The sequence below is a fragment of the Pipistrellus hanaki genome (assembly GCF_964339955.1).
Source record: "Pipistrellus hanaki genome assembly, chromosome: 18".
NCBI lineage: Eukaryota > Metazoa > Chordata > Mammalia > Chiroptera > Vespertilionidae > Pipistrellus > Pipistrellus hanaki.
In genome coordinates this window covers 25,265,412-25,291,750 of record NC_140520.1, presented here as the reverse complement: position 1 = coordinate 25,291,750, position 26,339 = coordinate 25,265,412, and the positions used below count along the sequence as shown (strand labels likewise).

Below are 26,339 nucleotides of genomic sequence, written 5' to 3'. Positions count from 1 at the left end.
TGCCATTGGCACCGGAGGCCACAGGCACAGTCCCCTCTCTGCGTCTCCAAGGCAGACTTCCGGGACCGCCCGCCTTTGCGACAGTGAGAATGTACACGGCCGTGGCTGAGTTTCCGGGGAGTGGGCCTTCTCTCGAAGAGGAGAGACTGACCATACGTTGCTCCCACCAGTTGTGGCTAGAACATTTCGTGGTTAGATGGCTGGGGGCTGGAGATGTCAGTGAGCCCTGGGACTTGTGTGATGTGGCCCAGGCCTGATAAGTTAGCTGTTTCTATATTTAACTTAAACAAGCCTAGAAAAATATAACATTACATTCTGGGTCTCCAGAGAAGCAGGTAGTAAATCACACGCAGTTCAGGGAATATGACCCAGACCAGCAGGAGGCCGGGTTCCCAGCTCTGTAGCCTGCTAGCTCTGTGAACTTGGCCATTCCAGGGAGCTCCCTCCACCTCAGTGTCTTCCAGTGTAAGCAAGGACAGTGGTGCCCATTGTCGTGAATTGCCCAGGCCAGGTGACAGATATGAAATCTATCTCAACTGACACCGTGTCCAGGGGCGTGGGCTTATGAAAAAATAATGTTACAATAATTCGGGCAAGACTGAAGGTTAGGCTTATGCTAATAATGCATACAGCATGCTTTAGATTTAAGGGGCTTTTTTTTTTTTTTTTTTTTTTTTTTTTTTTTACCTAAGAGAGTGGATGGATCCTGAGACCTTGAGACCGCTAATGGTGTACCTGTGAACGCGGCATTAATAGAGAACATCGGGATGTGTGAGGTGCTGAGTCAACTCTGGGCATCTTAAGCATAAGCTACTGTCCTGTCAGCCTCACAAAGTGGCATTATTTTAATGAATCATTATGGTCCACGTTGGGGATTTTTTTGTGTTTGTTTTTTTAAAAAATATATATTTTATTGATTTTTTTTACAGATAGGAAGGGAGAAGGATAGAGAGTTAGAAACATTGATGAGAGAGAAACATCAATCAGCTGCCTCCTGCACCCTCCTTCCCCCCCGCCACGGGGGATGTGCCCACAACCAAGGCACATGCTCTTGACTGGAATTGAACCTGAGACCCTTCAGTCCACAGGCCAACACTCTATCCACTGAGCCAAACCGGCCAGGGCCATGTTGGGGTTTTAAGGTGGCTCTGCGGGTTCCCCTGCCTTCAGGACCTCGTCTCCCAGATCTGCAGACTCAGAACCTCATTTGTGAGCACACAGTGAAGGGTGCCCTCTCTTGGGGGGTTCACATGAACCAAACACACCAACCCGAGGGCCTGTTTACGACTTCACAGCAGGCAGCCTGACGGTCTCTGCACTCGCTTTCTGCAGTCAGATTGCACAGCTGGTTAAATCCTGAAGGGCTTGCCTGGGCAGCAGGGAGCCCGGGATGGAGGATGCAGTCCTGTGACTGTAAGCCACGTTCAAAGGCCTTAGGCCTAGGCAGCTCGCTGTGTTCAGCCTCGCCATGTGTGGAGTGTTCCCGCTGCTTGCCCAGTTCCTGGGCCCTGCACCCTCAGCCCGGGAGCCCGTCTCCAGGTCACTTTTCCTGTGCGTCTGCCAGGAATCTGGGGGCCAGAGGCCCGCCTCGATGACCAGGGATAACGCCGCTCCTGAAGCCCCCGGTTTCCAGAGGTGACAGGCTGGGCCTGACCTGTTCCTTTCCCTTTTCTTTCATCTGCCTCCTCTGGCTGAAGGAGGAGGCCGACGCCCATGGCTTTCCATTCTTTTCTTTTCTTTTTCTTTTTTTCTCTCTCAATATATTTTATTGATTTTTTTTTTTTACAGAGAGAAGGGAGAGGGATAGAGAGTTAGAAACATCGATGAGAGAGTAACATCGATCAGCTGTCTCCTGCACACCCCCTACTGGGTACATGCCCCTGACCAGAATCAAACCTGGGACCTTTCAGTCCGCAGGCTGATGCTCTATCCACTGAGCCAAACCGGTTAGGTTGGCTTTCCATTCTTTAGTTCTGAAGAGCTAAGTAGGTGCAGGGCAGAGCGTTACAATGAGAAAGGTGGTCCCAGGTGTTTAGTAACAGGGAGTTCAAGGGCGTCCTATGTGCTTAGGGAGGAATCGGAGGCATTTGCTCCGGATGGAAATGTCCTCGGGATTCCGCCTGCGGGAATGTTTGGACGGGATCCACGTGGAGGCTCTGGTGCAGGAATGAAGGTGGCTCAAACAGGAGAAGGAAGGTAATTGAGTGATTCTCCACCTGAGAAAGCCTCGCCCTCCCTGGGCCTCCTTCCCAGGTGGGCCCCACCCGCCTGCAGGCCTCAGGGGGTCACCATCACACAACGGAGGGTGAGGTTGGAATAAAGGCGGTCAGGTTCAGCCCGAGGAGATGAAACAACGCCCATACTGGTTGAGTGACCTGCCAGTGCATACCAAGGGCTAGAGGAAGCCCTTCGCCACTTCCCAGCACTCTGTGTGGGAATGCTGATGGCCCCCTAGTGCTGTGGTCTGCAAACTGCGGCTCCAGAGCCACATGTGGCTCTTTGGCCGCTTGAGTGTGGCTCTTCCACAAAATACCACGGCCTGGGCGAGTCTATTTGGAAGAAGTGGCGTTAGAAGAAGTTTAAGTTTAAACACTTTGGCTCTCAAAAGAAATTTTAATGGTTGTACCTTTGATATTTGGCTCTGTTGACTAATGAGTTTGCCGACCACTGCCCTAGGGAAAAAGACACCATGGGAACGAGTTACAGAAATGGAAGTGAGCTTTTCATGGACGTGTGCATTCCCCCCGGACCCTTCTCTGTAACCTCAGCGTGTTCGGATTTTGCTGGATTTTCTACAGTTTGGCTGCATCCTGCCCCATTGACTTTCTCCTCCTCCGTCACTTGACTCAGGGTGACCCTGCCAGAGGAAAGGTCTTAATGGATGAAGCATAAGAGGGTAATGGGGGGAAATGCAAAAGAAACAGAACCTGCTTTTCAGTTAGGCTTGTGCTGTAACCTGTGTGTTTTCATGAACGACATTTGTTTTTATAAATATGCCTGGAAAGCTCAGCGTAGTCTTCCCTCACTCAGACGTCATTAAACAGCACCATGACATGTTTAAGAGACGCGCTTTAGAAAGCCGGTGGTTTTAGAGGAGTCATTGGAATGTAGAACTTTCTGGAGTGTTATTTCTTAACGCTAACAAGCAGAAGAAAAAAAAAACAACCTGTTTGTGTTGTATACATGGAGGTGATGCGGTTATGAGTGCTTTTGAAAGTAGGAAGGAGCATGCCCTGGCCTAGATAAGAAAATTTTTAAAAAGCACATGTAAGGAGCATGTGACTAAAGATGACAGAAAGTCCTTGATGTTTGTCAACTGGGGGGAAAAAAACCCTGACGTGTAGAAAATGCGTCAGACATGCTCACGTGGCCTGTCGTGGTTCTGGGTGATTAGTGAGTGGGCCCGAGTCATGGGTTCCATCTTGGTTACGTTCCCTTTGGTCTCACAGACATAGGAAGCACCGTCAACTGGGCCACTTGTTTTTAAATGATATTAGAAACCTTTTCTACATGTGTGACACGGGGACAGTCTGTGTCTGAGTGGCCGAGTGCATCCCTACAGTCACTCTTTTCAGTGCATGTGTCCTCAGGGTGAGGATTCAGCAGCGGGGGTCACCTCCCCGTGAAATGGTCCTATTTCCGTTTGCTCTCGAAGGGAATGGAAAGTGTGTGACGTTTGCTCACTAGTCCACATTGCAGGAAAGCGCGTACATGTGCGTACAAGCCGCTTGTGGCTGTTTTGAAGGCGCCAGGAGAACAAGAGAGACACCAGATGCAAGCGTTAGAGAGGGGGACTTGGCGGTAAAAACGGGGTCTCCTGAGCCAGGAAGACAGGGTATCCTCTGCTCTGCAGAAAAGTGGCTGGCTGAGCAGTCACTCTTCCAGGCTTGGAAATGCTGGTGCACCGCGAGACAGTGTAGCAACTCTTTCTGCCTCTTTAAGCACTTGTGTCCGTGCGCAGAAAGGTAAGCCGCCATGCGGAGCAGGTGGCACGTTGGCTCAGAATGAAAGAGGAGTTACAAATCCACAGAAAGAGCCCAGGTCTTACTTTTATGTGGATGGGCTTGTTTGAGTTGAGGGCGCTGGTAATCTGTGCTTCCTGTAGGAAACTCGGGAAGTCCAGTCTCAAAGCTCAGGAAGAGCATCTATACCCTTACCTTTCCAGAGAAAATCATTGGTGATGCTTTGGTATACGCCTTTTGGAATCCTTCCTGTGCACGTATTTTTACTGCATATTGTTTTTTTCTGGAAAATGGGATCCAAGTTTACATAAAAATTTTTATGAAGATTGCAATCAGGGCAGGAGTAATAGCTTGAATTTAGAAGGGGGAAAAATAGGATAAGAGGTTTTAGAGAAACTAACCAAAAATATTCTAAAAAACACAAAGAGTTGCAAAACTATTTTGTATAGTTGCTGCTAAGACATAAATAAATATAAATAAGTAAAAGGCTAGCCTAATTTCCCCCTGGTTTTGTCCAGTCTGATTGTTTATAATATCGAGGGCAACTTGACTCTACCGGCTTCTCTAAGATAATGTCATCACCATCCTACAGAAAGTGAAAACGTTATGATTCTGATTAATGTCCCTGGATGAAACTTACGTGATCCTGCGCTCCCTGGAGGCAGGCCATCTCTCTGCTGTAGCTGCTGTGTGAGACAGTATCCCGTTACGGGGGCTCTGGCTTTTATCTGGTTTTCCGATAAAGGCACAAATAAAGTCAAAGACTTCTTCTCCCATCCCTGCCTGTAGGGTCAGTTGCAGAGCTCATTGAATGAATGAATGAATTGAATGAATGAATTGAATGAATGAATGAATGAACGAACCCATAAATGAACACTTACCCTGCCGTGAGGGCACTGTGTGCCAGGCACTATCCTGAGTGCTTCCTGCGGATGAGCTGGTTGGACCCTCACACGTCCCTTTCTGGTGACATGAATGCCTGCTTATCCTTGGAACGCCTCAAGCTTGGTGCCTGATTAGCACTGTTGGAAGGTGTAAAATAGTAGACTCAGGCTTCTGGACCTGCTAAGTAACTTAAGGATCATGTTATTTATGGCCAAGGCTACGGACGCAAAGGGATTAAGAGGCCTGTCTGGCGCCATGCCGTTGCTTCTCTGTAGAGTAGGCATAAGAATGCAGGCTTCAGTCCGGCCGTGTGGCTCAGTGGTTGAGCCTCGACCTATGAACCAGGAGGTCACACACAGTTTGATTCTTGGTCAAGGGCACATGCCCCGGTGGCTGGCTCGATCCCCAGTAGGGGGCATGCAGGAGGCAGCCGACCTATGATTCTCTCTCATCATTGCTGTTTCTATCTTTCTCCCTCTCCCTTCCTCTCTGAAATCAATAAATTACATTAAAAAAAAAAAAAAGAATTTAGGTTTCCCAACCCCCCAACCAGCGTCCTTCCTGACCGCACTCTGCTCTCCTCCCCCCCAAAGTGCCTCGCTTCCCTTTGAGGGCATTTACATCAGTTCAGTGTCAACATTACGTGCTATTTCTATTCACGTTCATGTGGTACCAAGTATATGAATAAACAATGAACAACTCATAGGAACAAATGTCAATATTAAACTTCTTTCTCCCGGGAGCTCGTTGTCGTTAACCACCAGAGGCACCGTCCACAGTTTAGAAAGCCAGTCTCCCCCAGGCCCTGCCTAGGCCTTTTGTTAGAGCTCCGGGGGTCAGAGTGGACCCCGCTCCCAGTGGTCAGTCGCTGCCTCTGGCACCCGTTCCCATCAGCATCCTGAGGCCTGGAGCCCGCTCTTTGTCTTTCTCTCTTCGCCTGGCATCTGGGGAGGGCGCTGGCTGGCTTGCCTGCCTGCAGGGAGCTGGGCCCACCTGCCCCCTACCTCGTGGCACCGCGCTCTTATTTTAGGCTCTGACTAAAAGCAGATCCCCTTCTCCGCCCCGGTGCAGGCCTTGCCATTCCTCCCTCTCCCCGCCCTCGGTTATATTTGGCACGGCGGCCGTTATTTAACTCTGCAGAACGTCTTGGCCCAGCACCGGGGCCAAGGGTCTGTGTCACACACAGCATTCAATCACCGAGTGACACCGTGTCCTTCCTCCTTGGAACGGGGTGAAGGGAAGGAGGGAAGGAAGGGGGTGGGGAGTCATCTTCATCATCCGGCCACTTGGTGGAGGGCCTTGGAAAAGCCAGGCACTGTTCTAAGCTCTGGGGTGACCGGTGGGAACCAAACAGACGGAGTTCCTTTGTTGTAATGGGGTTGGGGGGGGGCCACTAAGCCAGAAACCTAGTGAATGTGTAATAATACATCAGGTGGTGAGAGGTTACTAAGGAGAAACATAAAGATGCGGGAAGTGCTGTTTGGGGCAGGGTATCTGTCCGTAGCAGGTGTCCTGAAAAGGCGATGGGAGCAGAGGCATGGAGGAGCGAGGGAGGGTTGGCGTAGGTATTGAGGAGGAAGTATCCAGCAGGGGCCACAGGCCCTGAGGCAGGAACATGCTTGGTTTGTTCAGGGACAAGAGGGAGCGTGCTCGGCCCTCGTGGTCAGGCGCCAGGCGGAGTGACTCCTCGCTGCATGTGTGTCCTCACAGGTCACCTGAGGCTCTGCCTTTTGCTCTGGAGGAGAAGCCAGCAGGAGGCTCCGGGCTGAGAGGTGGCGTGGTCGGATTTTGTGTAACAGGCCGATGACTCTGGCTGCTCTGTGGATCACAGGTGGTGGGGGTCGGCAGGCAGAGCCAGGCCTCCCCGCCGCCGGGGTCAAAGGGGGCATCGAAGGCAAGGGCAGTCGTCACCGTGAGAGACGGCAGGGCTGTGCTAGGCTGGAAGGGGGTAGTGAGAAGCGATCGGGCTCCGGGCGTCCTCTGAAGGCCCAGGTGACGGACTTGCCCGAGAGGAGCGTGCCTGTGAGGGGGACAAGGCGGCCTCCAGGCTTCTGGCCTCAGCATCTGAGAATGGGCTGCCGTTTCCTGAGGAGGGAAGGCTGAGGGAAGAACAGACAGTACCTGGTGCCACTGGGGAAGAGGGCGTGACGACCCCATCAGTATCCAATGCTCTGACATTTCCCAAATACAAAATGATCCCCCACCCTTCACCCCTCCAAGCGTCCACCCCATTTCTCCCAGTTCCTCCTCTCTCTCTCTCTCTCTCTCTCTCTCTCTCTCTCTCTCTCTCTCCCTCTCTCTCTCTCTCTCTCATCCACTGCCAGCAGCCAGTAGGTACTCCACGCTGTCACACCTGTTTGTTTTTAAGCTAGCCGTGACCTCCATGGTGTCTGGTCAGTTCTCGGCCATCCCACACTAGCCGTGTCACCAGCTGTCACAATCCCTTCCTCCCCACTCCTTACCCTCTTCCATGGGCCCACAGCACCTCGTGTCCCGTCCCCGCTCAGCTTCCTGGACCCCCTGGCATTACCCCTCCCCTTCCCGTACTGAGCGTGTATCCTTCACCCTCCACCTGGGGCACAACACTTGAAGACGTGGGAGAGAAAGGAGTCCAGTGTTCCCATTTTTTTCCGCTGAAATCTGCAGGAAGCCTTATGTCTAAATACCCCCCATCACAGTCTGTGACCAGAGAGGGCCAGGCGCGTGTGGGGCCTGGAGCAGCGAGGGGCTGCAGAAAGACACAAGATGCCCGTGAAGAGGCACAGGGCCATGTTCCCATCCAGACAGCCTTGGCTGGTCCCCTGTCAGGGTTATGGGACCGTGTGCACCTTAAAGGATGTTTTCATCTCCGGCTGCTGTGAGCCTCGTGGTGTTTTCCAAAAGGAAACACGTTTCCCTTGACCTTAGCCGGGAGGAATTGTCGCGTCCTCCGCTGGAACTCCATTCCGGGACGTGTGCGCTGAACCCCATGTTTTGACCTTCCCAGAAAGAAGACTGGCCCATGCACAAGCTGGAATGTTCTGCCATGGTTGTTTTCGGGGAAAACTGGAGCCCCTCCGAGACCGTCAGGCTCACGGCGAGGATCCTGGCCAAACAGGTGAGGACACGGGGTAATGTGTGAGTGCGTGTCATTGCATTTTTTTTTTTTCTTAAAGGTCAGAGAGGTGAGGAACTGACCTGTGTGGTCATCTCGTGTTGCTCATCCTTGGGCCCGTTTCCCGTCGCCTCCACACGGGCAGGGCTGGGAACACAACCCCAGGTGGAGGCCGGTTTGTCACGTGCCCTAGGCAACCAGGACGGTGCTTACCCCAGGCCGGGATCGTGGCAGGGAACGTGTTGCTTATCCAGGGCTGTGAAATTCAGGCTTTTTTTTTTTTTTTTTTTTTTTATGAGATAGGATTACGTGGAAAAATACAGCTTTTCAAGGCATGAACACCCGATTGAACAGAAGAATGAGCACATCGTAGGGAACCAGCCCTTTTTTGTGACTCAGAGAGGGCACCCCATGCCCCCCCCTCCTGTACTGCGTTCTGTTCTTCTCGTCTCCTTCCCTGCCCACGTCTAGGCAGGTGAGGGGTGGGATGGCACAGCCAGGAAGGCATATGCAAGTGAGAAGAAAGAAGCCGAGTGGAAAACTAGAAACCAAGGCAAAGGGCAGAGGGTAAAAGACAGGAGGGAGGAAAGACACGCTCTTGTGTGACCAGGACAGCAGTTTGCTCCCTCGATGCCGCCAGGACGGACAGCTCTCCCCTGGTCTGCTCAGCCCTCACTGACCGTCTGCCAGGGAGATGCCTGGGCTCCAAGGGGTCAAGGAAAAAAAAAAAAGGGGGGGGGGGACACAGTGTCATCGGCCACGCGGGGCTCGCCGGCGTTTATGTCCGTGGATTGGCCCATGCACAAGCTGGCATGTTCTCCCGTGGTTGTTTTTGGTGAAAACTGGAACCTCTTACTCATGGGCTAACAACCAGGTGGGAGCCAGAACCTGTACTGTCATTCTTGCACGCTGAAACTTCACCCCCCCTCTTCTTTATGCCAGCATCTCCCTCCCCAGTTTTAAAACTTTGTGTATATTTTTTTTTATCTGAGCCAAATGGGATCACAGTGATTAGCACCATCCCGTCCCCAGCCTTAAGCTGGGATTCCGGGCCGCGTAAACAGAAGTGGATCATTTCCGAACAATGAGCTCACCGCCCCGTTATGTTCAGCCGGGGTCAGGTGCTCGCTGAAATGCCAGGGCACCGGCTCGGGGCAACGGAGGGAGCCGGAGAAATCAGGATTGCTTTCCCTGGAGGAGGTTGACCTTTGGATCCTTACTATACAGTGTTTCTTAAATATATGCAGGTACCTGCTCAGAAGGAAAGGGTAGGGAGACACCCGTGTGCCTTGGTGAGGTGTCTCAGGGTAAATAAGCCATCCCGTTAGCTATGCAGGCATCCTGGGAGAGTTGGGTGACCAAGCTGCCCCCATGGGCCGCCCCCCTTCCATTGATATTATTTATAGAGTCGTGTTTAAGAACCCAGAAGGAGCTGGCGTGCTTTCCTGAATGAAAAGCTTTCCCAGGGTAACACGAGCCACCAGTCTTAGAGAAATGCGCCCCGTGAACGGAAGATTCCCTGCTTCCCAACAAGAACCACTGAGATGTTGTGGTGCTAAGAGGGTCGCCCGAACGCTGCGATGCATTTAGATCCGTTTCCTTCAACTCCCATTGTAATGACTGCGGCCACTAATAGTCTCTTCAAGGAAAAGCTACCTGGCCACCTTTTCATCCCTGTAGGATCCAGATGATTAAAAAAAGAAAAACGCCATTTGTATTCTAGTGGCTTGCAAAGGATTAGGGGAGCCGGGCTGCCCAGCTACCGGGGAGAAGCTTAACATGTTAACTAGGGAGGTGAGCGCGCCCTGCGAGACCACCTGTATGCCCACATTGAATGGCCAGATTACAAAGACACGCCTCGGGCCAGCTCCGGAGCCCCGCTTTTGAACTCTTGTCAACACCGAGTTTATTCATGTTCTCAAAGCCTGGCGGGTTTACTATTGTCGGCTCCTCTGGGGACGCCCGGAACAAAGGCCGCCACGCGTTTTCAAGCGAATCCGGGCTCACAGACACAACCCAGAGTGTTCTTTTTGAAACGGGGAATCCGAGATCATGTTAGCGTATGCTTAAAGAAAGTGCAAAATGGATGGGGGGCTTGATTTTGTTCCTTTTCAGAAGGAGACATAATCAATAGGATGACGGCTCATCTGTTGGCTCGGGGCCTTTTAAGCCAGGGCCCTAAAAAGTTGTTTTTCAGCCGCTGTTCTTTCCTATAACAAGAATTTTATGAGCCTACTGTGTGCGTAGCATTAGCGGGGCGTTAGGGACACGGCAGATGCTTAAACACACACACACACACACACACACACACACACACACACGGCAGATGCTTAAACACACACACACACACACACACACACACACACACACACGGCAGATGCTTAAACACACACACACACACACACACACACGGCAGATGCTTAAACACACACACACACACACACACACACACGTCACAAACCACTTAAGGATTCTTGGATTGGAACGTTGGGCAAACACTCCCAGTGGTGGATTCTTGGGTCACTTTCTGGCCTTCATTGAGAATTGTTGCTTTTCCTTCATGTGGATGTTAGAAGTGAAAGCGCCTTTTGCCCTGGTTGTTAAAAACCCGTTTCTGTGTGATTTCTTCCCCGATTGCTAGAAAAGCCACCCGGAGAGAACACCTTCAGAGAAACTGCTAGCCGTGAAGGAGTTTGAATCGCGTAAGTGTCTGTGTGACCGGCGGCGGCCGAGTTACTTTCTCTCCCCTTTTATCATGGATGAGGCGGGGCCGAAGGCGGGGGTGACAGCTCGTCTTGGTTCGGGTGGGGAGCGCATCGTGAATAGCTTTTACTTTGACTTACACGCTGTTTTGAAAAATGACTAAAACTTGTTTTCCTGAGTCGACAGGGTTATTGGGAAGTAATTAATGGGAAGTAGGAACCTCTGGGATGAGTTATTGCGTTCCCAGCCATCTCTGCGGGCTCCCCGGCCTGCTGAATCCTTTTGGATCTTTGCTGAGTTGCAGCCCTGAAAACAGCCTATGTCTTTACTGAAACTCTTTAAATGGGGGCAGCTCTCTGGCTTCTTGATCATAACACCAATGCCAGGGCCGACTGGGGGCCCCCGAATGGGCTGAGGCTGGTTATCGGTCACGGCCATGCATCCCTGGCCCCGTGGCCAATGGACAGTTGAAATGTCACGTCCTGAGAGATGTCAGGTGTCAGAGGAAGAGAAGGAATACCAGCTTTTCTTCCCCTCGGGTTCATCAGTTAGACTGAGTGATGAGGAGGAGTATTTTGGGGGCTCCCCATACATTTCCGGTCTCCTCCATGCCATTGACAGTAAGAAAAGGGTGCAGCTGGAAACCCAGCTTTCTCCCTGCTGAGTCGCGGTGTGCTTACCCACAGATCTGGATAAATTAGACAATGAGAAGAAGGATTTGATTCAGAGTGACATTTCTGCTCTCCATCACTTCTACTCCAAGCACCTCGAGTTTCCCGACAACCAGAGCCTGGTGGCACTCTTTGCACAGGTGAGGGGAACAGCATCCGGGGACATGGCGGTGATGATGTTTAAGCCAAATTGCACAGCAATTTGCCTGTCTTCTGAAATGTCCCTGGAGGAGAAAAGTGAGCTTGAGTGTTAAGAAAGATGCATGGGTTGCCAAAACCGGTTTGGCTCAGTGGTAGAGCATTGGTCTGCGGACTGAAGGGTCCCAGGTTCAATTCTGGTCAAGGGCATGTACATTGGTTGCGGGCACATCCCTGGTAGGGGGTGTGCAAGAGGCAGCTGGTCGATGTTTCTCTCTCATCGATGTTTCTAGCACTCTATCTCTCTCCCTTCCTCTCTGTAAAAAAATCAATAAAATAAAAAATAAAAATAAAAAAAGATGCATGGGCCACAGTCTTCCCCCCCACTCCCCAAATCAAATCAAGTGTAAGTGCCTTGCTAACGCTATCCTCATCATTAGCATGTAGACTAGATGTAGGCCGCACACCAAAAATACATTTCCCAACCATGCCTGTGCTCCGACGGATGAAAGCGCACCTCTGTGCTGTGGAGGGAGTGTGGGCACCTTTGGCCGCCAGTGCGCCTGGGCCACACCTTACCCCCCACCCTCCCATGAGCCAGAGAGGAACGGGCTCAGAGGCTGGAAGAGCGGACAGGGGGCTGGGGCCCGAGAGGCAGGACAAGAGCGTGGTGTGAGGCTGGGACAGCACTTGTTATTTTTTTTTTAATATATTTTATTGAGTTGTTTTTTTTACAGAGAGGAAAGGAGAGGGATAGAGAGAGAAACATCGATGAGAGAGAAACATCCATCAGCTGCCTCCTGCACACCCCTTACTGGGGACGTGCCCGCAACCAAGGTACATGCCCTTGACCGGAATTGAACCTGGGACCTTTCAGTCCGCAGGCCGACACTCTATCCACTGAGCCAAACTCAGTGGGGCTGGTTAGGACTGGTCTTTTCTTTTCAAAGAGCTCTCTATATGCCAGAATACGAACTCCCTGGCAGATATGCTGACGTTAGTCCTTGGGCCTCTGTGGTCTGTGCCATTGGGCTACTGCGTGTAGGTGGACGGGCAGGCTAGACCAGGGGCACTTCCCCTGACCGTTTCTCTTTTGCGAATTTTGTTTGAACAAAGGATACCTTGGCCGAAAGGAAGGTTTTAAAATCACTAAACCGGAACATCTTCCTGGTGCATTAAAGGTCAGAAATTAAAGCGGTGATCTCTCTATCCGGACAGAAGGTCGGAAATTAAAAGGTCAGACACGAAAGCAGTGATTTCTGTCCAGAAGGAAGATTGAGTGCGCGTTATTTTGTTTTCTTTCTTTCTTTCTCCTTTCTCCCTGCAGGTTAACTGCAACGGCTTCACCATTGAGGATGAAGAACTGTCTCATTTGGGATCAGCAATATTTCCCGAGTAGGCTGAGTTTGACTTCTTTTCTTTTTACTTATTTAACACTATAATTTGATTTTAAAAAAATAAATAAATAAAATAACCTACCTAACTGCATGTGACAGACATGGAACTCCGAGTGAATTAAGACACCTTTTTAATTCTGCCAGATTTCAGAGTATTTCCCCTACGTTTGAGGAGCCGACGGCAGTTGTTAAGAGAACTGCTGCGTGTTAGGTCCTGCCCGGTCTGTTACTAGAGAGCTGTTATTAAAGAGCGTTTTTATCGTGTGCCCCGCTGAGAAACGTGCTATAGTTTGCATATCCGTGGTTATGGAAATCTCCGGGTTTCTTGCACATTAATTTCCGTTCAACAACTGGCCACAGGCTGACGTGGAGAATGTACGAGCTGCTTCTCCATCTGTCCTGCCTGAGGAACGCCTGTGCAGGCACAGCGCAGCTTGGAGAGAGAGTGGACTAAAGCAGAGAGTGAGGGGGCTGGGGGATGCCAGAGAACTATCGGAGTTTCGCTTCCCTCAGGAATGCTTCACTCAAAGAAGCTAGCCAGCCGCCACGTGGAGATCTCGGTAACCCTGGCGTTCATGGATGGCCAAGCATGGCTTGGCCACGGTCTTTTTGATGGAATGAGTGTTTTCACCAAAAATGCTCCAGTCCCATGAAATCAAGCCCTGGCTTCCCAGCGGGCACCAGGAGCCTTCCTGCATCCCTGTCTGAGTTAACCCACGTTGCAGATTATTCTGTCTACAGGGACGCTGCTCAGTACTCACTACAGGGGCCGCTGGCTTTAGGTCAGAGCCATTGCAGGAATCCTTGACCCCCCCCCCCCCCACACGCCTTAGCATGGATGACATGTGAGCTCCTGGGGTGTCTGCCTGGCGTCACCCAGTTCTGTGCATCCTGCAGGCCTCAGGGATACAGGCTCACGGCTCCCAGGCGAACAAAGCGTTTATCCCCCTGATAACACGGTTCCTGTGGTTTGAACTCCAATAGTGAGGGACAAAGTGTTTGGGGAAGAAGCTCTTGTGGACATTTTGCCCTTGGGAAAAGGAAGAGGAAAGGAGAAAGGCCATGAGACCCTCCTCAGGGGGCTGGTGTGGACCCCGTTAGGCCTGGAAGGAACTCGATGGCTCTGCCCAGCCTCTAAGGTCAGACTGAAAGCAGGCGCCAAGGAGTACTGTTGGAGGTTTCACCCTTTTCTGTGATTGCCAGGAAAATGATGATGCCCGGAGCGGCAGTTGTTCTAAGTTCTTGTCCTTAGCATTCCCCCACCTTCCTTCAAAGGATACCGAGGGGTCTGTTTTGAAATGGAAAACTTCATACGTCTCCTGCAGGATGGTTCTAGGGCTCTGCTTTTCCATGGCGTGTGCTTACGGGGTTTCCGAGGACCCGAGGCACCACTTGCAGGGAGAGGGGTGCTCCATGCCCTCCCAGGCTCAAGGCCACCTCCGACTTCACTCAGACCCCTCAGCGCCTGGCGCTAAAGGGGGCTACCCTCCCCCCCTTCACACACACACACCCCTACACGGCCAGCCCGGGGCAGCCCATCCTCTCTGCTTTTTTGTATTCCTGGGGCAAATGGGAGAGGGCTTTTGGTGGCTGAGGGTTCAGGCCAGAGGCCCCCAGAGCCATGGGACATATGGATGCCCATGCCCGCACGCGCCCCGGGTGTTTCTGCCGGCCCTTTTAATTGGGAGAAAAATCCCTTCGGACGGAAATCAATTCGGCATTGTGATTTCAAAGGCAGCATTTCCAGAGATCAAGCATTTTCCCCCTGTAGTTTAGAAATTTCTGTTCTCAGAACTTTGACCTTGATATAATCAGAAAGCTCAAAGCCCCTCGCACAGGCGAGTCTCCGTCCGCGCGCCCCTGAAAAGCAGGCCATGAGCAGCAGGTGCTGCGTGTCCCAGTTTCCCCGATGAGGACTCGGAGGGACAGAGGCTCCCACGGGCTCCTCCGGGTCTCTCGGAGGATCACAAGCCCTCCCCTAGGAAGATGGCACCTCCCCGGGGGCGATGTCTCAGCGTCGGAAGAAAACACGTTAGAGATAATCCACTGACATCAAAAGCGGCTTGGAAATGACCCCCCCCCCTTGTCTCGGACGGGGCACAGCGAGATGCACTTCACTATAGGTGCTGGGTCGTGAGCCAGGAGTCTTTGTTTCCAATTTTTTATCATTGTGTGTTGTGTGTGTTTTTTTGTTTCCCGCTTAGAGGTCACAAAAACATTTTGTTTTTGTTTTTTTTGTGTGTGTGTTTTTAAAATATATATTTTTATTGATTTCAGAGAGAAAGGGAGAGGGAGACAAAGAGATAGAACAGTCATATTGAGAGAGAATCATTAATCCGCAGCCTCCTGCATGCCCCTCCCCACCCTCACCCCCACTGGGAACCAAGCCCACAAGCCAGGCATGTGCTCTGACTGGGAATTGAACCCTGATCTCCTGATTCGTAGGTCAGTGCTCAACCCCTGGGCTGGTTTTAACTGTCACTGGGACGACACATTTCACTTTTCAATACTGTGGAAGTTTAAGATGGTCAATGAATGCAGAAAAACCTCTTAGGATCTGATGGCCAGCTCTTAGGTTTGTCTGTTAATGTCTTGAAAAGACCAAATGACCGCTGCTTCGCAAGGAAGTAGCCAAGGATTGCCTAGACCCGTGGTCGGCAAACTGGGGCTCGAGAGCCACATGTGGCTCTTTGGCCCCTTGGGTGTGGCTCTTCCACAAAATATCACAAAATACCTGGGCGCGTCTATTTTGAAGAAGTGGCATTAGAAGAAGTTTAAGTTTAAAAAATTTGGCTCTCCAAAGAAATTTCAGTCGTACTATTGATAGTTGGCTCTGTTGACTAATGAGTTGGCCCACCACTGACCTAGTCTGTCACCCTCATTGAGCATGTTGGTTCTCTCTCCCGATTGACAGTGTTGCATTGATGAATCACAGTTGCTGCCCCAATGTCATTGTGACCTACAAGGGGACCCTGGCGGAAGTCAGAGCCGTCCAGGAAATCAGCCCGGGAGACGAGGTGAGTGCGAGGCGTGGGCGGCTGGGGCGGCGGGCAGACAGCTGTTTCCAGAGGCAGGGTGAGAACTCTCTGGGGGAGACGGGCTGGGAGGGGTCCCGGCCGTTCCACCGTGTCCACCTCAGGTCTCCCAGAGTCAGTGTTCAGAGCTGTGACCTATGGCTTGGAGTCCCATGCGTTTGGCTCCCGCTTGGTGCTTGCCGTTTCCATCCAAGAGAAAAACAGGAAAGAAACACGGTGAGTGGAGTTCCCCACAGAGGCGCGTGGAGATTTTCAGAGAAAGGAGGCGGCAAGGCGAGCAGAATGAAATTCCGGGTTGCCTGTGGAGTCTGTGTTCCCACCACCAAACAGTGCAGTGGGAGCTTTTTTAAAATTAGTGAATTTTGGCCTATTTTTCTGCCCCCAAAAGGCCAAAAGCATTGTTACCTACAAGAACACATAGCACCCCAGTAGCTAAAGAGTCACAACTCCAGCCCCGGCCACGTGGCTCAGTTGGGTGGAAAATGGTCCCATAAACCAAAACAGGTTTCGGGTGCAATCCCAGGTTGGTTGGGACACACACAGGAGGCAAGTGATGGATGTTTCTCTCACGTATCTCTCTCTTTCTCTCTCTCTCTCTCTCTCTCTCTCTCTCTCTCTCTCTCTCTCTCCATTTCCCTCTCTCTAAAGTCAATAAACATATCCTCAGGTGAGGATAAAATACTTTTTAAAAAGTTACAACTCCAAATGACATATCGGCCCTTCAGGCCCTCTCAAGTCGGCACCTGGACTTGGGAGAGTCCGCATTTTAGGGATGCAGTTCGGCAGAAGGCACCTGCAGCCCCCGCCTTTCTGTGGGGCGTGATAGGGACCAGGTGCTTGGCCACTGCTCGGGCTCTCTGTCCTGATGTACGTGACACAAAAATGAAACAAATCAGTTGTTAGGGATGATGATGACCCACTTTGGAATAGACTTCAGCTTAACAATCTTTCACACTTTAAGGAGCATGTGTGGGTTTTTAAGTGTGAAACGCAGCGATCAGTGTGCTGAACGATGAAGGCCTTGGCTTCTCGGCAGCTGTCAGCTAACCCAGAGCTGAACCGAGGTGTTCTTTGCTGAATTCATCATGACGAGGGTATCGAGCTTGGGGTCGCAGTATCGTGGTTTCTGAATATCTTGTGGAGACCATGCAGGTACCTTTTTGGTTAAAGAGGTGGTCTGCAAACTGCGGCTTGTGAGCCATATGCAGCTCTTTGGCCCCTTGAGTGTGGCTCTTCCACAAAATACCACGACCTGGGCCAGTCTAATTTGAAGAAGTGGTGTCAGAAGAAGTTTAAAAAATTTGATTCTCAAAAGAAATTTCAACCGTTGTACTATTGGTATTTGGCTCTGTTGACGAATGAGTTTGCCGACCATTGGGTTGAGACGGTGAGAATGGACATCACCCAGCCAGGTGCTCCTGTGGGCTGAGGGGGAGACAGGAGCAGTGGCACTGAGCGGCCTCTGTCGCCATCTTCTGGCTCTTCTGCTTGTTGCACTACGTGGCCCTCAATCATTGTAAAGAAATGAGGCAGGAGGCTCCTGCCACTTAGGCCAACAGGCCTCACTCCTGTTGGTTTGCCCTCCTGGACTCTTCCAGATCTGCAATGCAGTCACCGTCTTTGAGGGAAGGCACTGATTTGGGGGCGACTTGCCCTTCACAAAGGAAAGGAGTCCATTCCCCAGGGCATCAATGAGCCCTGAGGTCCCCATGACTGCCCTCTGGGGTGGAAAGAGCTTGGCAGCCCCTGCAGTTGCCCCCTGCCCGCCCGCCAGTGCCCGAGGTTCCTGGCACGCGGACGGCTCTGTGCCATCCATCTGTGCAGTCAGACATTTGCCTGATGGTGTGGGATGAGCAGCGAGTCCCGTCCCTGGGAGGAGATCACGGACAGTTCACCGCCGGCCTCCTCCATATGCTCCCAGACTCCGTCACAGACCCCGGTAGGGAAAGCGAGGACTGCAGGCCCCGAGGAGCCCCCAGGGGAGACCTCTCCAGGTTCCCCGTCGGGCCCAGTTGGCTGGGCCTTAGCACGCCAGGGTCCGAGAAGCTGCGTCCTGCCTGTGCACACAGGTCCCAGCCTGCCGGGCCCAGCTCCTTGCTCCATCGCCAGCAGATGGAAGGAGAAGGGGAAACATCAATAATGCAGAGAAGCCGTCAGCTTGTGGAATGAGAGAGGCCGGGCAGGGACAGCCCAGGGCCGGTCCCCGGGGGGCAAGGGGAGCCTTTGCCCCGAGGGGCTCTGCTTCTGCCCAGGAGACAAGTTAGGGGCTCCTTGACTCTGTGAGAGGCGGGAAGAGACGCCCTTTCTCCCCCCGCCCCAAAGCAGGTGGACGGCCCTGGGGGGTTGGGCGTTGAAGTGCGTGGATCCCGAACCGTGGCCGCCCTCTGCGTCTGTCCCCGCAAGGACGCCTCCGTGGACGCTGGCAGAGCCACAGGGAGGCCGAGGCGCGAGGGGGCCTGTGGCCGGCTGCAACGGGCACTTTTTGGACCCCCTTAGGTGTTCACCAGCTACATTGACCTCCTGTATCCCACAGAAGACAGGAACGACCGGCTGCGAGACTCCTACTTCTTCACCTGCGAGTGCCGGGAGTGCACCACCAAGGACAAGGTGAGCTCCCCGAGGACGCGGGGGGCAGAGTGTCTTTGGGTTCTGTGTGCCCAGGCCTCTCTGCCACACCAACGCCCCGTGTGACCCGGGGGTCCGGGCCTCTCTGCCACACCAACGCCCCGTGTGCCCCGGGGGTCTGGGCCTCTCTGCCACACAGCGCCCCGTGTGCCCCGGGGGTCTCCGCCGACCGGGCTTCTGGCCCTGTCAGTGCTCCTCCTGAGTCAGCCCACGGGAATCCGGTCAGACAGGGTCTCTGTCCAAACCCGATGACGACGACGTTTCCATGGCACCGCGCAAATGAGAGACGCCCGTGCCCAGGTGTTTCCTGGAAAAGAAAGGATTGCACAGAAGGGGGGGTGGGTGGAGCTCCTGAGCACAGCTTCCAGGCTCCCAGCCTGTTCACGGGGCGTGGGGTTGTCTCTGCCCTGGTTATTCCGTCCATGACGCCGCCCCTCCTCATTCTAGTCTCTTGCTTTGTACATATCCGGACACACGTGTTCTGGGTGTCCTGCCCAGGTGAGGATTGTCTAGAAAATATTTTGGGTTTTTGGTTTGTTTGTTTGTTTGTTTGTTTGTTTTTTTGTAAAAAGGTAAAGATGTGTTGCATTTCTCTTCGATCCACCACCTGATCCCCTTTATCCTTTGGTAACTTTCGAGTGGGCAGGCCTGCCCCTCTGCCTGGGAGAATGCCCCGTTCCCGAGGTTTCCCCATCCGGGTGGTTTCCGGGGGTAGGTGACGCCTTGCATTGTGGACATTCCCCTCAGGATAAGGCCAAGGTGAAAATCCGGAAGCTCAACGACGCCCCCAAGGCCGAGGCCGTCCGGGACATGGTCCGGTACGCGCGCAACGTCATCGAGGAGTTCCGGAGGGCCAAGCACTACAAGTATATCCTTGGTGGCTGCGGGGAGTGCCTGCGGGAGGTGCTGGAGAGGCGGGAAGGGGAGCAGGGGGCGGGCAGAAGGTGCTGGATGTCGGAGGAAGACTGTCCCCCCGTAAATGGGTGGAGGCTCACGCACCACCCATGACTTGGGGTCAACCACCTCGGTTTCTGATGTCGATCTTATTTCTCTTTGGCTAGTTTGGTCAGGAGCTCAATGTGGTGGACATGTTATTGTCTAAAACTACAGAGGACGGTTCTTTGAAGGCGCTCATTTTGGGGGCGCGTTACTTTGGGCACAGGCTTTGCTTCCGTTGCCTCACCTGGTCATCGCCCTGTATTAGAGACAGATCATTTGCCCCAAGGACGCAGCTCCGCAACAGACCCAGGATTCTGCCCCGTGTCTGCTGGCCTCCACAGCCCATACTCCTAAAGCATTGTCTTGGGAGTTGAAAAGGCATGAGATTTATACTACGGGAAGCACTCAGTCCAAGTGCAAGGAAATTGGAGAAAGGCACGTCTGTTTCTCAGCGTGAGAAAGAACTTTCCCAGGGTGGGGACCTCTTCCTTAAAAATGCTTCAGCTCAGCCTTGAGGGTTTCCATTGAACAAGGAGGCTGCAGGTTGGTGAGTCTCATCAGCATTGTGTACAGCCGATCAGAGGGAGGGTCTGTCGCCAGTGGCTGAAGTTCTGTTGTATTTTAGCAGTTGAGGTCTTCAGAGTTTCCCATTTGTTTCTTTAAGAAAGAAAAAAAAAAGTGATTCCTTTCACTTTTGGGTGGCTTTTTGTAATGGACCTTTTCAGAAGGAGCGGGGATGGGTGGAGTGGACAAAACAACTCCTCAGACCCAGCCTGCCGGCCAGTGCTTTCCTTGACCCCACAGCACCCCCTAGCGAGCTGCTGGAGATCTGCGAGCTCAGCCAGGAGAAGATGAGCTCCGTGTTTGAGGACAGTAACGTGTACATGCTGCACATGATGTACCAAGCCATGGGCGTCTGCCTGTACACCCAGGACTGGGAAGGAGCTCTGCGATACGGACAGAAAATCATTAAGCCCTACAGGTGATTGCCACGGCCATGCCGACCACCTCCGCACGGAACGGAGCCTCGTGGTTTGGCGTGTGTACCTAAGCCGTTTTGCCTCCTCACTGTCCCGTGTTGGAGCAGGCCCAGACCAGCTTTCTCTTCTCTGCACCCACATCCGGAGGTACAGGGGCAGGGTGCCGCTCCCTGGGTCCTGCCTGTCCCCTCCACCATCGGGAAGAGACAGGTAGGATGGCAGGTAGAGGTTTCGCAGGGATTGCTGGCGCTAGATGGAGTCCTGGGACCTCACCGGGTGCCATCCATGGTAGCTGTTTCAGGCCAGTATTTAAAAACCCACCTGTTTGTTTCTTTTCATCATTTTCCACCTTCTCCCCTCGTGTTTTCCTAAACTGCAGCCCAGGTTGCTGAGGAAACTTCGGGGCCATTGAATTGGCTGTGGTTATTCAATATCCTGCCTCGGTTTGAAGAGATCAAGCTGGGTCTTACCGTATGGTGATAATGACTCTCAGCCACGGGGAAGTTTCCTGTGGAGGGGTTACTAACCCTTAGCGTGGGTGACAGATGGAGGCCGTGGCACTGTCCTCTGCCTCTGACTAGCCACTCCAGGGCTGACGTGGCCTGGGTCAGATCCCTGGGGTGCTTGTTAAACACGTTTCTCGTTTGCATGGCCACGATCGCCTCAGGACCAAGTGGGTCAGAACCTGGGCCCTGGCCCTGAAACCCCTGTGCCCCCGAAGCACCCCAGGTGTTTCTCGAGAATGTGAGAAGCCCTCTGTTCACGTTCTGAGTTCTGAGCCGAGGGACTGTTTCATTGGTGTCTGGTCTTAATGTTCGCTGCCCTGCTGACCCTCTACCTCCCCCTCATTGCCCTGATTAGCCAGCAGGGGGAGCCCAAGGGGAAGTAGCTCCTAAAATCTGCTCTTAGAATTTGCTACATTGGGGATAATCTCAAAGCCCATCCTTCCGCCAGCGGACGAGAAAGTCCTGTGGTTGCATGCACACTTTCCTCTGTGAGATCTGGAGGGAGGAGAAGAAGGAGGAGGAGGAGAAGGAGAAGGAGAAGGAGAAGGAATGAGATAATCTCAGCCTTGCAGTTTCCCAGCAGGAACTTGCTGTTCTGGATTCTTCCTGAGCTTAGTGAATCCCAGGCCTCATCTTCTGGAGGCAATTAGGAGGATGGGGGTGCAGGGGACAGCATTGCCCCAGGGCCTGGCCCCTGCCCAGGAATATAGTCAGAATGCGTGTATTTTGGATGAATTTTGAGGGTACCAGCCTGTAAAGAAACACCTACACACACCCCAGCACCCATCCTCTTGCCCAGGAGCCACCTGCCGGTCTCTGTTCCCAGGAAGAGGGCTCTCTTCTAGGCCAGCCCCACCTGTCAGTCAGCCATCGGTTAAAACCAGATGGCAGTGCCCACTGTGTATGTATAAAGCTCTCTACCAGACAACAGAGGAAGAAGATCTAGAGGAAACAGGAGGCATTCTCCTGACTTCAGAGCTTATAGTTTTGCCAAACCAACTGGTTTCATAGACTGTGATACCAAGCTGGGGCCTTGAGGCATATCAGTGTGTGTATGTCTTTAAGTATACTATCTCTCTCTTTTTTTTTTAATAAATATATTTTATTGATTTTTTACAGAGAGGAAGAGAGAGGGATAGAGAGCTAGAAACATCGATGAGAGAGAATCATCGATCAGCTGCCTCTTGCACACCCCCTACCGGGGATGTGCCTGCAACCAAGGTACATGAACATGACGGGAATCGAACCTGGGACCTTTCAGTCCTCAGGTCGACACTCTATCCACTGAGCTACACCGGCTTCGGCTAAGTATACTATCTCTTTAATGGGAGTGGGCAAGTAGGAGGGAGAGGCCTAATGCCCCATTATAGGGAATTTACCCAAAAAGATGGTTTCCCAATGCCCTGTTTTGGGTGCACCTAAAACAAGAAAATCTGATGAGGATTGAATGCCTTGTTTGTAACTATTTTTGTGTAGGATTTCTCCTGCAGTTTTTATGTAGCTTTTCAGAGACACACAAACGGAATTCCATGAAGTGCCTCCAGGTGATCCCCTGGGGCTGACCATCCACAGGCTCCGGCCACACCTGTGGGGTGGGAGGGGCGTGGCTTCCGTGGGTGTGGCGTCACCAGCTCAGCAGCCACGCAGACGGCGCCCTGCCTGTGGGCTGCCCGGCGGCCTCTGACAAGCTGGCCTGTTGTCTTTTCTCCCCTCCCAGCAAGCACTACCCACGGTACTCCCTGAACGTGGCCTCCATGTGGCTGAAGCTGGGCAGGCTGTACCTGGGCCTGGAGAACAGAGCTGCCGGCGAGAAAGCCCTGCGGAAGGTACGTCTGAGACCCGAGGCCGCCTTCTCTGTACCCTTCTCCCCACTCCCCCGTTCTCCTTTCTCCCTCCCTCGAGAGGCCCCTGGCCCCGCTCTGGCCTTGGCAGTGGGAGGGGTGGGCTCGGCAGATGGCGGTGGAGTCGCTGAGCCTTTGCTAGTTGGCATCCAGGCCCTCCTGTGGGGAGAGGGGTCGGCCCGGATGGGACGCTCAGCCCACACCTGGGAGGCCACGCTGCCTGGTCCGTGCCCGTGGGCAGAGGCCACGAGGTATGTCACTTACATCCCGGGACCCTGACATGTGGCTTTTAATTCTCACAAAAATGAGCCTTTTCTGATGAGGAAATTGAGATGCGAAATGGGTTAAGTAATTAGCCTCGGGTACATGCTGGGGCCTTTATTTTAAACGGGACGTTCTGAGTCGAAGGCTTCAGCTGCCTCCACTCCTATTGTGACAGGCACGCAGGGAAACCAGGCCCCTGGCAGCCTCCGCCGGCCACCCAGTGCTCCCTGGAGAGGCCGAGCCCTGGCCCTCACCTCCCAGCAGTGTGGTTGTACCCGTCGACTCTCCTCGCCGTTGATGTAGAAGTGAACAGTTGATAACATGTAACCGTTGGGACCAGCCTGTTGACCTCTGTCAGAGAATGTTTGTAAAAGTTGGGGCCACCGGCTAGCCTGGATGCCCAGGCCTCCAGATTCCCCAAACCTTCCCAGGCTGTTGGGGACCATGGTGGTGAGGTCTGAATCCCACATGCGAGGGTCAGGGCCCCGCCAGGCTAGGAGCGTGAGTTAAGTATAACATTTTCCTTTTTTAAACCGGTAAATCTGTCTGTTTATCGCCTTCGTTACTTGGGTGGAGAGAGGGAATTAACCTGTGAGGTCACCATTGCAATGGGCTGGTAGGTAATTAAGTACGAGGTGAAAGAAGGGTAGGGTAGATTTGAGCAAGGAACGTGAGTCATGAAAGGAATGCAGAAGGTGAGGGGAGGCATCTAATACCGTGTTTCCCCGAAAATAAGACATTCTCCAAAAATAAGGCCTAGCGCATGGAAAGATAAGACATCCCCTGAAAATAAGACCTAGCGCAACTTTGGGTGAAAAAATTAATATAAGACACCGTCTTATTTTCGGGGAAACAGGGTAGGTGATTCTGAAGACCTGCCCTCTTCCATGGCCTGCCTCCTGTGGGTGTGAGACCTGGGAACAGAGGGGCACAGCAGAAAGAATGCTGTCATAGTCACAGGCCATCAGAAACCCCGCTTGGGAGAATGGGAGTCATTTGAGTATTTCTGTGAGTCATATGGTTGAGTTCAAAGGAGCAAAATAAATTCTTATTCAGTACGTACTTTCTATATGCCAGGCACTATTCCAAACACGCGATGTGTATTCACTCTGAGAGGCACAGAGTGGTGAAGTCAGTTGCCCGAGGTCACACAGCTAGGAAGCAATGGAGCCAGTGGAGACTTCACTTTATTGCTCTTCACTCTAAAAGAACCTTATTTAGTACGTTCTCTCTAACTTCCAAAAATGAAACCTGCAGCGATTTTTTAGGTGTTTCTGTTTAAGAATATGTATTAAGAGGAAAGCATGCACTCTTTGAAAGGGAAAAATGGCTTAGTCGTGTCTTGTAGATTAGTGATGTAACCTTAGCATCAAACAGGTTTGAGGTAAAGTTCACTGTGACTTTTCTGTTCCAGCAGAGCTGTTTACTTGGTTGACCGTAGCCAAATCCATCCCTAAAGCATTTTTTTTACTCAAATCTTAGATTATTAGGGTAAAAAAAATGTCATGCAATCAGTTTCTCTCTCTGGTTTCTTCAGCTATTGCAGTGGTAGAAACTGGGCGACCCTTTGGTTACTAGCTAATCTGGTCCTTTTTCAAAATCCTCACCGGAGGATATATTTGTTTTTAAATTTAAAAAAAATATATGTTTTTGTTGATCTCAAAGAGGAAGAAAGAGGAAGAGAGAGAGAGAAACACCAGTGATGAGAATCACAAATCGGCTGCCTCCTGCACACCCCCACACAGGGGATGGAGCCTGCAACCTGGGTATGTGCCCTTGACCGGAACCCAGGACCCTTCAGTCTTCAGGCTGATGCTCTATCCACTGAGCCGAACCAGCTAGGGCCTGAGGATATATTTTTATTTATTTCAGAGAGAGAGGAAAGGAGAGGGAGAGAGAAACATCCATCAGTTGTCTCCCCTATGTGCCCCAACCTGGGATCCAACCTGAAACCTAGGTATGTGGCCTGACCAGGAATGAACCCACAACCTTTTGGTGTACCAGATGTTGTTCGAACCTACTGAGCCACCCTGCCAGGGCCTTTTTTTTTTTTTTTTTTTTCTTTCTCCCCCTTTTGGAGCAGATGCTGGAGCAGAGCGCAGACTCTGAAAGCAAGTCTGCCTCTTGCCCTTAACGCAGAGAATCCAGCTGAATTAAAGTCGGTGCAGGTGCGGGGGGATGGGCTTCGGGCTCTTACCCCCCACCCCCTCTTTGTCTCTCTCTCTTAGGCCTTGGCGATCATGGAAGTGGCTCACGGCAAAGATCATCCGTACATTTCTGAGATCAAACAGGAAATTGAAAGCCACTGAACCGATGCCAGTGTGGCAGTTTTTATTTAAAGTGCTCATGCAGAAACCTTCGAGTATTTGAATATTTCCCAATCAGATACATCACGCCTGCATTTCTGTAAAGTCATTGCCATGAAAACACTATGTGCACTTCAACCTTAACACATGGCACACGTGGAATTGGTCTTAATTTTAACCGTCAGGTCACAGTCGTTTTTTTAATGCTTTCCCCCCCTAAGAGAGGATGGCATGATTTCATGTATGATACTTGGGACAGGTTGAGTTTTGAAAACTGTGATTATGTCTTTCTCTTCATGCCTGTTATTATAATGTGAACAAACCTGAATGATGAAAGAGAATAAAAAAGGGAATGGTATTTGAAGTGTGTGTTTCCTTTTGTCAGCGGGGAGGATTTCTGAGAGGTGGGGGGCCCCATCATGGAGTGGAGGTCACCCCTGTTCTGTGTCGGTTAGTGAGCCAGGCCTCCCCTCGGAGGTGGATCAGGTGGCCTCTTTAGCCTGGAGTTGCTTTCAGGGTTCAGTGCCTTTGGAGGAAGAAAGAGGGAATTGCAGGGAGGGGAAAAGGGTGCCTGTGAAAAAGGTGAAGGGACTAAGTGCCAAGTGGCGGTTACCAAGGTCATGGGGATGCCAGGTTCCTCTCTTGACAGCTGTGTCACTTTTCCTCTTGTCCCCACATCCACATGCATCTCCCACAGTTCACGGCACACAGTGAGGCCAGGAAGTGGGACACATTCTCTTGTCCAGTCAAGTGCAATGAGACATTTAGTGAAAACCTACTATGTGCAAGACAGCCTGCATAGCTCCCCGAGTCCAGCATAAGGAATATAGTCAATAATATTGCCATAGCTATGTATGGTGCCAGGTAGATGGCTGACCACCCTACTGTACACCTGAAATTAATACAATATTGAATGTCAATTGTAATTGAAAACATCTTTTACAGCAAAGCAAAATAAATAGTTGAATTTAAAAAAAGGGAGGGGAGGATAAA

The 26,339-nt window shown here is 51.9% G+C and overlaps 1 protein-coding gene across 1 annotated transcript in view; it reads left to right on the top strand.

Moving 5' to 3' along the window:
• SMYD2 (SET and MYND domain containing 2) overlaps positions 1 to 25,704 on the top strand; it is a 45,266-nt gene extending 19,562 nt beyond the window's left edge. The window contains exons 3-12 of the mRNA XM_084865557.1: positions 7,834 to 7,944; positions 10,583 to 10,643; positions 11,331 to 11,455; positions 12,781 to 12,848; positions 15,765 to 15,867; positions 18,382 to 18,492; positions 19,258 to 19,378; positions 20,257 to 20,431; positions 22,653 to 22,761; positions 25,269 to 25,704. Coding sequence (XP_084721683.1) covers positions 7,834 to 7,944; positions 10,583 to 10,643; positions 11,331 to 11,455; positions 12,781 to 12,848; positions 15,765 to 15,867; positions 18,382 to 18,492; positions 19,258 to 19,378; positions 20,257 to 20,431; positions 22,653 to 22,761; positions 25,269 to 25,349 — 1,065 coding nt within the window. The 3' untranslated portion in view covers positions 25,350 to 25,704. The remainder of the gene's footprint in view (positions 1 to 7,833; positions 7,945 to 10,582; positions 10,644 to 11,330; positions 11,456 to 12,780; positions 12,849 to 15,764; positions 15,868 to 18,381; positions 18,493 to 19,257; positions 19,379 to 20,256; positions 20,432 to 22,652; positions 22,762 to 25,268) is intronic.
• The last annotated feature ends 635 nt before the right edge of the window (positions 25,705 to 26,339 follow it).